This window comes from Octopus bimaculoides, chromosome 17 (genome assembly GCF_001194135.2).
Source record: "Octopus bimaculoides isolate UCB-OBI-ISO-001 chromosome 17, ASM119413v2, whole genome shotgun sequence".
Classification (NCBI taxonomy): domain Eukaryota; kingdom Metazoa; phylum Mollusca; class Cephalopoda; order Octopoda; family Octopodidae; genus Octopus; species Octopus bimaculoides.
In genome coordinates this window covers 47,179,198-47,188,305 of record NC_068997.1, presented here as the reverse complement: position 1 = coordinate 47,188,305, position 9,108 = coordinate 47,179,198, and the positions used below count along the sequence as shown (strand labels likewise).

The 9,108-nt window shown below is 32.5% G+C and overlaps 2 protein-coding genes across 3 annotated transcripts in view; both read right to left on the bottom strand.

Moving 5' to 3' along the window:
* Positions 1-1,834, bottom strand: part of LOC106879990 (metallophosphoesterase domain-containing protein 1) — a 32,245-nt gene extending 30,411 nt beyond the window's left edge. For both annotated transcript variants that reach the window (XM_014929767.2, XM_014929768.2), the window contains exon 1: positions 1,345-1,834. The gene's annotated coding sequence lies outside the window, so the exon portion shown is untranslated. The remainder of the gene's footprint in view (positions 1-1,344) is intronic.
* Positions 1,835-3,240: 1,406 nt separating this feature from the next.
* The window catches only part of LOC106879988 (uncharacterized), a 12,132-nt gene continuing 6,264 nt past the window's right edge, over positions 3,241-9,108 (bottom strand). Inside the window, exon 2 of the mRNA XM_014929765.2 lies at positions 3,241-7,459. Coding sequence (XP_014785251.1) covers positions 6,879-7,459 — 581 coding nt within the window. The 3' untranslated portion in view covers positions 3,241-6,878. The remainder of the gene's footprint in view (positions 7,460-9,108) is intronic.

Here is a 9,108-nt window from a genome sequence, read left to right as displayed (position 1 = left end):
GCTGGTGTGTTTACGTCCCCGTAACTTAGCGGTTCGGCAAAAGAGACCGATAGAATAAGTACTAGGCATCCAAAGAATAAGCCCTGGGGTCGATTTGCTCGACTAAAGGTGGTGCTCCAGCATGGCCACAGTCAAATGACTGAAACAAGTAAAAGAGTTAAAAGAGTTAATTGCTCAGATGAACTTTTCTTTTATTGTTATTTTGTCAGAGGAAGAACAAGAATTTCATTTCAGATTCTCTGCCCTAGTCATCTCTAGAGAGATCAATAAAATTGTTGATAAGTTTGGGGCATCTTGTAGTCAACATATCCAATGCAGGAAAAAGGTGGTTGAGAAGGGAATTCTAGAGAACTGCAGCTGCAGGAAGGAATGATTTACCAAAGTATTTAGTGTTAAGACCTGTTCCACTACAGGCTGATGTAAACCTGAAATGTAGTAATTTTTGAAGGCTTTGTGTTGTTTATGTGTATGAAGGGTTTGGCTGCAACACTGTTTTGAAATATGATTGTGTCTTATTGCTGTGAATAGTCTAATGTAACATGTTTTGGGAGATTAAGCAGGAGTAAATCTTTGCAATCCTCTACATGCGATTGTGTTAGTGAGAAATTTTGGAATTTTTGAAATAGTTACTTTTAGTTTTGCCCTTCATCCTTATGGAATTGATTTAATATATAACCAGTTTTCACTTATATAGTCTAGTGTCTATGTGAAAAGCGATTCATTTTAGACTGGATGAAAGACACCAACTTACAATACAATTAAGGGAAATAACTCTAAATGTCGCCAAAAGGAAGCGACAACATTGGTTTCAAGTTTCGGCAGAAGGCCAGTAATTTTGGGGACGGGGTAAGTCTATTACATCGACCCTAGTGCTCAACTGGTACTTATTTTATCGATCCGAAAGGATGATAGACAAAGTCGATCTCGGCAGAATTTGAACTCAGAATGTAAAGACGGACGAAATGCCGCTAAGCTTTTTTGCCCGGCGTGCTAATTTAGTGATTTTTAAAAAGGGTTTAATGTATTTACGTGTATGAAGAAGGGTTTGTTGATATATGATTGTGTCTTATTGCAGTGAGTAGTCTAATTTGACTTGTGTAAGGAAGTTAAACACGAGTAAAGGGTGATATACTCCGCATGAGATTGTGTTTGTGAGAAATTTTGGAATTTTTGAAATAATTACTCTTTTCATAAGAATTTTGCCAAGGTTAGTTTTGCTTACCAACTCGCCGCCTTAGGGAAGGGACAATATTAGCACAGATTTTTGAACTGGCTCAAAGAAAACCGTCCTGGCAGTTACTAGGGTGGGGGTGGGGAATGTGAATAAAAGAGGTGATTACTTACAGTTGTTCCTCAACTTTCAGATGTTATGAGTGAGGATGATATCTGGTGGACAGCTAGGTGAGAGATGTTTCTTTCTTTTTTTTTTGTCTTGGGATTAGGACGTAGTCTTTTGTTTCCATTAGTTACAAGTAGGTTTCCATACATGTGTGTGTGTGTGTGTGTGAATGTAAGGATAGGAGTTAGTTTGGAACTGTTTGAGAATTGTTTTAACTTGAATACGCATCTAATTAGAAACAGACTTCTATTAATAACTTGAGATAGACTTTTAACTACAGACTTTTAACTAGAGATGGCCGTTCAAATCAGTATTGTCTCTATATGTAGACATTTGATCATGTAGCGTTTAAAATTAGTCCCAACATCATTTGAATTTTTATCCTTTTACTGATTTCAGACATGGGACCGTGACCCTTCTGTGACATTACTTTCGAAGGTCTTACGGTGATTATATGATCCCTAGTACGTTGATAAGTACTTATTCAATGGATTTTGTAAGATATGAAATACGAAGTAAACAATGCTATAAGGGGAGATAACTTGGATAGAAATATCGTGAGTTATTACTGTTCCCAGGTCCAGTTCTTTGCTTACCGGCAGCCTGGTTAGAAGAGAGATTGGGCGGGATTGGGGTGGAACTGGAAAGAGAAAAACTGAGAGTAGGTGGGTATATATAGGTTGCGAGAGTGTTTAGGAGCGTGAAAGACGGGGAATGGATGAGGGTGTGTGTTAATGCAATGAATGGGAAATAAGTGTTGAAGGGTGGGTAAAAGGTGATATAAAGCCTTGTGAATGTATTTGATAGACGGAAACTGCCCAAAGATGGTGCCATAACTACATGAGAGAATGTAAACATAAGGGTCACTGCAAGGGATAATGCTGGTTACATTGATCCTTGCTTGACACCGTTGTGGCATAGTATGAGCAGGTGGTGAGCATCATGGCAACTTTGAATTGTGTGATCAAGTGGCAATTGAACACACCTTTAAATTACTATGAAGAAGAATGGCATGAAATTTTATTTGGAATATTTTATGTAGATTTGGCGAAAGAAACCTTTAAATACATAATTATAAGCATGAAAAAAGCAAATAGAGTAGCAATTTTCTAACTGATACCTTCCAGGTAACCAACTGCTTTATGACATATTTAACATATGTAAGTTCAATTCATCCAGTGAAAAATGTTATTTCTACAAACACATAGTCATTCAATGAAAACAAAACAAATGATAATATTTAAATTGTTTTATTAAACATCTTTTACCATGTCATTTGAAATTTTTAAAACTGAAAACTGATGTGTTCCACTGTGAAAGTTTTTGAAATAAAATTTTTAAATTTATAAACGTAATATATATAACTATTATTGAACCAAATAATCAGAGTACAGATTTAGTAGTTTGTATCAGGTTTTTTTTAATTGAATAAAAATTAGTTTGGAGTTTTAAAAAATATGTGTACTATAGTAAGAAAAGCTATTGCATATTTGCAATATTTGACTAGTTGTATTTAACACTTTCATTAAAGTAGATTTACTGTCATTATGTGCTAAAAAAATAGAAAAAATGATTAATTTTTATAAATAATGCAAGTATTACAAAGTGAGGTATTACAAAAATGTTGGAAGTATATGTTTTTAATAATTCAGGTTTGATGTTGCCATGAAGAACATTGTAGAATAATTTTTCTTTGAATGCCATAAGCTATGATTCATTCAGACACTTTTAGATTAGATTCTGTATGATGCATGATTCTGTTGCAGTGTACATAAGTTTAATGACTGTTTTTCCATGTTTGGCTGAAGATACTTACAATATAGTATATCTTCATGTGTCTTGTTCCATGGTCACTCCATCTGCGAGGCTCAGCTTCCAAATCTCAATTGTTCTTGTATCTATTTTCTTTTTTTTTTTTTTTTTTTGTCTGAACTTTGTTGAGATATTTTTGTTCATTACCTTATTGTGGCCTTTGTGTTATTAATTATTGTACCTTTTGAATAATAGTTGCTTGTGTACAATAAACAATTGTACCATCAGTTAAATTCAATTTAAGTAACACAGTACTTTATCAGTGTTACTATTTTATGTTCTAGTTTAATTTGGTAGCAAAGCAGATAAGAACAGAAAGAAAATGACTTGATGGCAGATCACATTGAATTGACTGGAAACTAATGATATTTTAGTGGTATATAAAACTAAGACCGATGCCTTTTAATATTAAAATAGAATAATGAGAAAATGCATGATTTGCATTAACAAGCCTGTTATAAATTGTATCTTGTTCTAATAGCTAAAATGTCTTTGTGTTGATGTTGCATTGGTATTATTCAAGGAAGTCATTGATTTGTTAAAAATTTTAATAAAGTGTTTTGCGCATGTACAAATCTTTTTATGGTAAAGATAATGATAGTAACAAGAAACATATTAGAATGCTGGTGTTGTGACAATATTGTCTTTTTCTTTTTGTCTTTTTGTCCTGTGAAGATTCTAGGAAGGTTTCGCTTGGTGTTCAATAGAGATTTGAATGTAATATCTTAAGGCCATGGACTTGTCAATACTGTATGTAACTCTGTACTTTACTGATCTTCTGGTAACAAAGTGGATCTTGGATACCATGAAGCTGGACACAAATTTACCTTTGTTAAGAACATTGAAGCTTCTGTCTATGTACCAAATCTCCTCAAATTTGTTACAGTATCAAATATTACAAATTCTTTGCTGCTCATTATTTGGTTATCCATCATTAAATATGTCCATATGGTTTTTCATAACCATCAAATTCTTGTATTTTTTATGGCTTGCTGTGTCTTGGATCATTTCTTAACTGTTTGTTCTATTATGGTAGACTTTTATTTTATGATTTTGGAAATATAAATCCTTAGGAGAGTGAAAATGTTCAGTTTTTAATGGTACGAATTTCACGATAATTGACTTCACATATTTGATGTCTTCTGATCAAATGTCAGTTTTTATAAGATAACTGTACCTTCAATCACTTTTCATAAAGTTTAGGTCATCTTTTATTAATGAATATATTTGTGTTCTATTTGGTAAAATAGAAGCATAGAAAAGTTTGTGGTAGAGCAATATTTTCTTTTTAGTTCTGTGGTTTAACTCCTTCAAACTGGCAACAACAAACTTTCAATCCTTTTAGTAAACAGAGATTTCACTTTGTGTGTGTTTGTGTGTGTATGTGTGTGTGCACATGTGTGCGTGTGCATGCGTATGTGTGCGATGCACTCAAGGTTTTAAATGAACATTAGAAAAACTATAGGAATTTCTCTTATATTAGCTATAAACATTGGTCTGTTGATGATTGTATATTTGAAAATTACAAAGATTCAAGAAAGCAAGCAGTAAAAGAAAAACAAAGCCAAAATAGAAAACAACAACTCCTATCCGAATAAAAACTAAAAAGATAAGGAACAAAAATAATTAAGTTTTCATGATTAGAATCTAAAAAGAAAAAAAAAAGAAACAACCCCCCCCCCAACTCCAAACTGATTTATCATTAATTCAACAAAATGCCAAATTGGCAAATTGGCAGCTTAGATTAATTTGAATTAAATTAGTAAAATATAAATAATTTTTTAATAGTAATCATTTTAAATTACTGATTTTTTTGTATTATTTACTAAAAAAAATGACAGATGAACATTTTTAGAATACAAAGTGAGATATGTCTTGGAAATTATGGCAAAATCTTTATTAATTTGCAATTAAGCAAGCTGCATTGCCAGTCACTATTAATGTAGTACAATATTGCTATCATCTGATACAATAGTCTTTCGAAATGACTAAAAGATCATAAAATTATTCTATTTGAAGATAATAACAATATTGTAATATAATAATATACTCAGCAAGTAGAGTTAACCCCCCCCCCCTCAGAATTCTGATCAACAGTCATTTAACTTGATCAGAAATACTTATGAAAGTTGAATGTGAAGGTTATTAAATAGAAAAACAATAATATCTAATAAATTTTAAAATATTTAATTGGGGTAAAAATAAATTAGATATGAACAGAAAATTTTTTAAGACAAAGAAAAACAAGTAACTAAAATCTTTCAGTAAACTTTCACAGTGGAACGATTAGGCTATAATAATAAAAATAACAATAACAATAATAATAATAATAGTAATAATAATAATAATAATAATAATAATAATAATAATAATAATAATAATAATATGAAATAAAAAAAATAACATTTAATTTTTTAAAGGTTTATAATTTTGTTATTAAGAAGTTTAATTTATAAAACTTGTGTAGAGTGTTGATGTTTATAGTATGTGTTGTATGTGTGTGTGTGTGTGTGTGTTTGCATGTATGCATAAATGTGTACTCAGGAAAATGTACTTCACCAATATACATAGATTTTGTGAGTTTATATGATCCCTAAATCAGTAATCTATAAAATAACAATTTGAGTAATTATGTTAATAGAGAAATTCAAATGTATTTAGAATCATTTAAAGTATGTTTCCTTTGTGATTAGAACTATGGCAACTGATTATTTTTCTAATTGCCTTAGACTTTATAGTATTCAGCTGAATAACTTCAGGCATCAAAAGTAAATATTTTTGTGTGTGTTGTATATTTTTTGTGTGTGTGGATACAATCTTTAAAAATGTATTCTCAGTCAAATTATTTAATACAAAAGTTATTTTTGATATTTGAATATATATATATATATATATATATATATACACACACACACACACACACACACACACATATACACATATACACATATATATATTGTGTCTTTTTTATGCTTATTTTAATTTGAGTATTCTGTAACAATTGTTTTGCTTTCAGTAATAGATTAAATATTCTTAATAGTTTTTGTCATTTTGTAAAATTTTAAATATATGTAGAAAAGAGATTAATCCTTAAAACCACAACATTTAAAATGAAATTCACATCTTTTATTTGCATTTGCAATCATTTTGTAGTTGGTATTTTAATATTTTTTAAACAAAATATTAAAAAAAGGAATATATCTTGCATTTAGAACATTACCACCCCTCAAAAACAAACAATCAAACCAACTCATCATAAAAGAAGCTTAAATAAACAATATAGCAGCATGATATATCAAGTAGGTTAAGAATAGAAGATATTTTGTACTTACGTTTCAGTAACAGAAATTAATCAGATCTTTTATTTTGTGAAACACATACTTATGAATTATAGTCGCACAACCCCCCCCCCCAAAAAAAAAAAAAAAACAAAAAAAACTATTAACTGCTTTTCCTGTTTGTTTTTCATCCACAAATGAGCCCACCCACTCAAAAAAAAAAAAAAAAGAAAGAAAAGAAAAGAAAGAAAAGCCCAAAAGAAACTGTTAACTTATTTAGCTGAAACACATAGATATTCCATTAACATAAATATTGCTAGATATTTCCTCAACTTAAAGGTTATTTTTTATTATAAGACCAAAACATTGAATTACCAATGCTATTTTGAAATTTCAAATCTGACAATTAGCCAAATGTTTGAGTCTAGGTTGGTTTTTTAGAAATTTTTTTAAGATGTAGGAGCATTAGTCTTTTTGAATTTAATGGGTTTATATTGATTTGACAGCAATCGGAACTGGTAGGGAGTGTTCAAAGCCCTGTTTAGTAGTTGCCGATAGGATGGAGCATGGACAATATGCAAATGACTTGGTTTGCTACTAAGCAATTCTAGAGTTCCTTGTTTTGGCCATTTGTTGATTCCAATATTTAATAAAAATACTCTTGCACCAGATTGTTTCAATTGCTCAACTGCATTGATTAAAGGTATTGTAAGTTTTGTCTCAATAGGGTCAACAAACAGTACAACGACTGGTGGTATATTATCCAAGTTATGTTCTTCTTTTGCAGTAGTAGAAGATAGGTCGTTCCTGATTTTTTCCACTATATCTGCCAAGTCTGGTATGTGTGGCTTTCTCCGGTCAGAATCATGTTTGGATAGTGGGAAATTTACGTGCAAGGGCCTTTTACTCCATGAAATAATACTATAATGACTGTAACCAGAATATGGCATGAAGGCATTGATGAATTTGTGAATAAATGAGGCTCGGCGTGTGCCCAGTGATAGTAGGTCAAATCCAAAAATTATTGAACCTGTAAAAGTACAAAGGATAGAAATATTGTATGAATTTAGCATGAAGATAATGTTGCAGAGGAAAAAATAGTTTTAACATGTAATTACAAATGAAAATTTCTTTATTGCTATCATAATATCTGTCTAAAGTTAACTGAACATAAGATTTTGTAAATTCTGTAGTGTTCAGTGAGAAAGTTACCACTCCAGTATGTATGTATATTCATATATAGATATGCATGTATGTGTGCATGTAGCTATATGTATATATGTGTGTACATGTATATGTGTGTTATGGAGAGGGTCGTAGCCCAACTTATTATGAAGAAAGTTAATCTAGATGAGATGCAGTTTGGTTTTGTGCCAGGGAGAAGCACCACTGATGCTATATTTCTAGTAAGGCAGTTAGGCAGCTGCAGGAGAAGTACCTAGCCAAAAATAAACCTCTGTACTTGGCTTTTGTTGACATGGAGAAAGCCTTCAACGGGGTCCCCTGCTCTCTTATCTTAATGTGGAAATGAGATAGATGAGTGGTTGGCGAGAACTGTACAAACCATGTACAGGGATGCTGTCAGTATGGTGAGGGTTGGCATTGATGAATTCAGGATACAAGTAGGTGTTCACCTAAGACCAGTCCTCAGCCCTCTCTTATTTATCATAATCTTCCAGGCAGTTAATTGTCAAAAGTGCAAGCGGTCCTGTTGCCACTAATGTGGACTGTTGGAAGGTGAATGGGTTGAAAAAGAAGAAACAGTAAAAACCAAAGTTTCATCTTTTTGCTCTTAGATTAGAGCAAAAAGATGACACAACTAAAAAAGAAAAAGAAACTAAAAGTGATGCTTCCAACAACAACCAAGGAGAAAAAAATCCTGTGCTAAGCATTTTGCTCTATGTGCTAACTCGTCAAAGCCCATATCAATATTGGCACAATGAAAGGTAGATCTATCAAGGACTCAAGAAGCCCATTTCATGGTTATGGATGAGCTTCAGACCATCAAAATCAAGGTCTCTTGTGCTAAAGAAAAGAAAAGTGGTGGAAAAATTTTGCTTCATCTTGTCCGGCACTGCTTTCCCAATCTCAACAGAACAAACAGTCAAGAGCTTGGGGGAAATCTTTTGACAGCAACCTGAAGGACAGTTTCCATCCACAGAACTAACAAAAACTTTGGGAAATGGCTTATTAATGTCAACAAATCTGGATTGCCCAGTTGCTTCAGAGCTTGGGTATACTAGCATGTCATCCTGCTTGGGATTTTGTGGCACCTACCATTATGTGATGTCAGTATGCTAACTATGGAAACTCTGGAGAGGAAGATCAGCTGTATTTTGAGTAGGTGGCTTGGCTTACTAAAAATACTAAGCAGCATCACTCTGTATGAATCAATCAACACTTTACAACTCCCATTCAGTGGACTCTCAGAGAAGTTTGTTGAGTGAAGAACAAGAGAAGCCACAAAGTACAGAGATTCCAGTGACATGAAAGTAGTAGGAATTGACATTGAAGTTTGCACGGGTAAGAAGTGGAGGGCTGTTACAGAGTTGTAGGTGGCAGAGGTATGGTTGAAGCAGAGGGCTCTGGTTGGAAGTTTGCACGGGTAAGAAGTGGAGGGCTGTTACAGAGTTGTAGGTGGCAGAGGTATGGTTGAAGCAGAGGGCTCTGGTTGGAAGT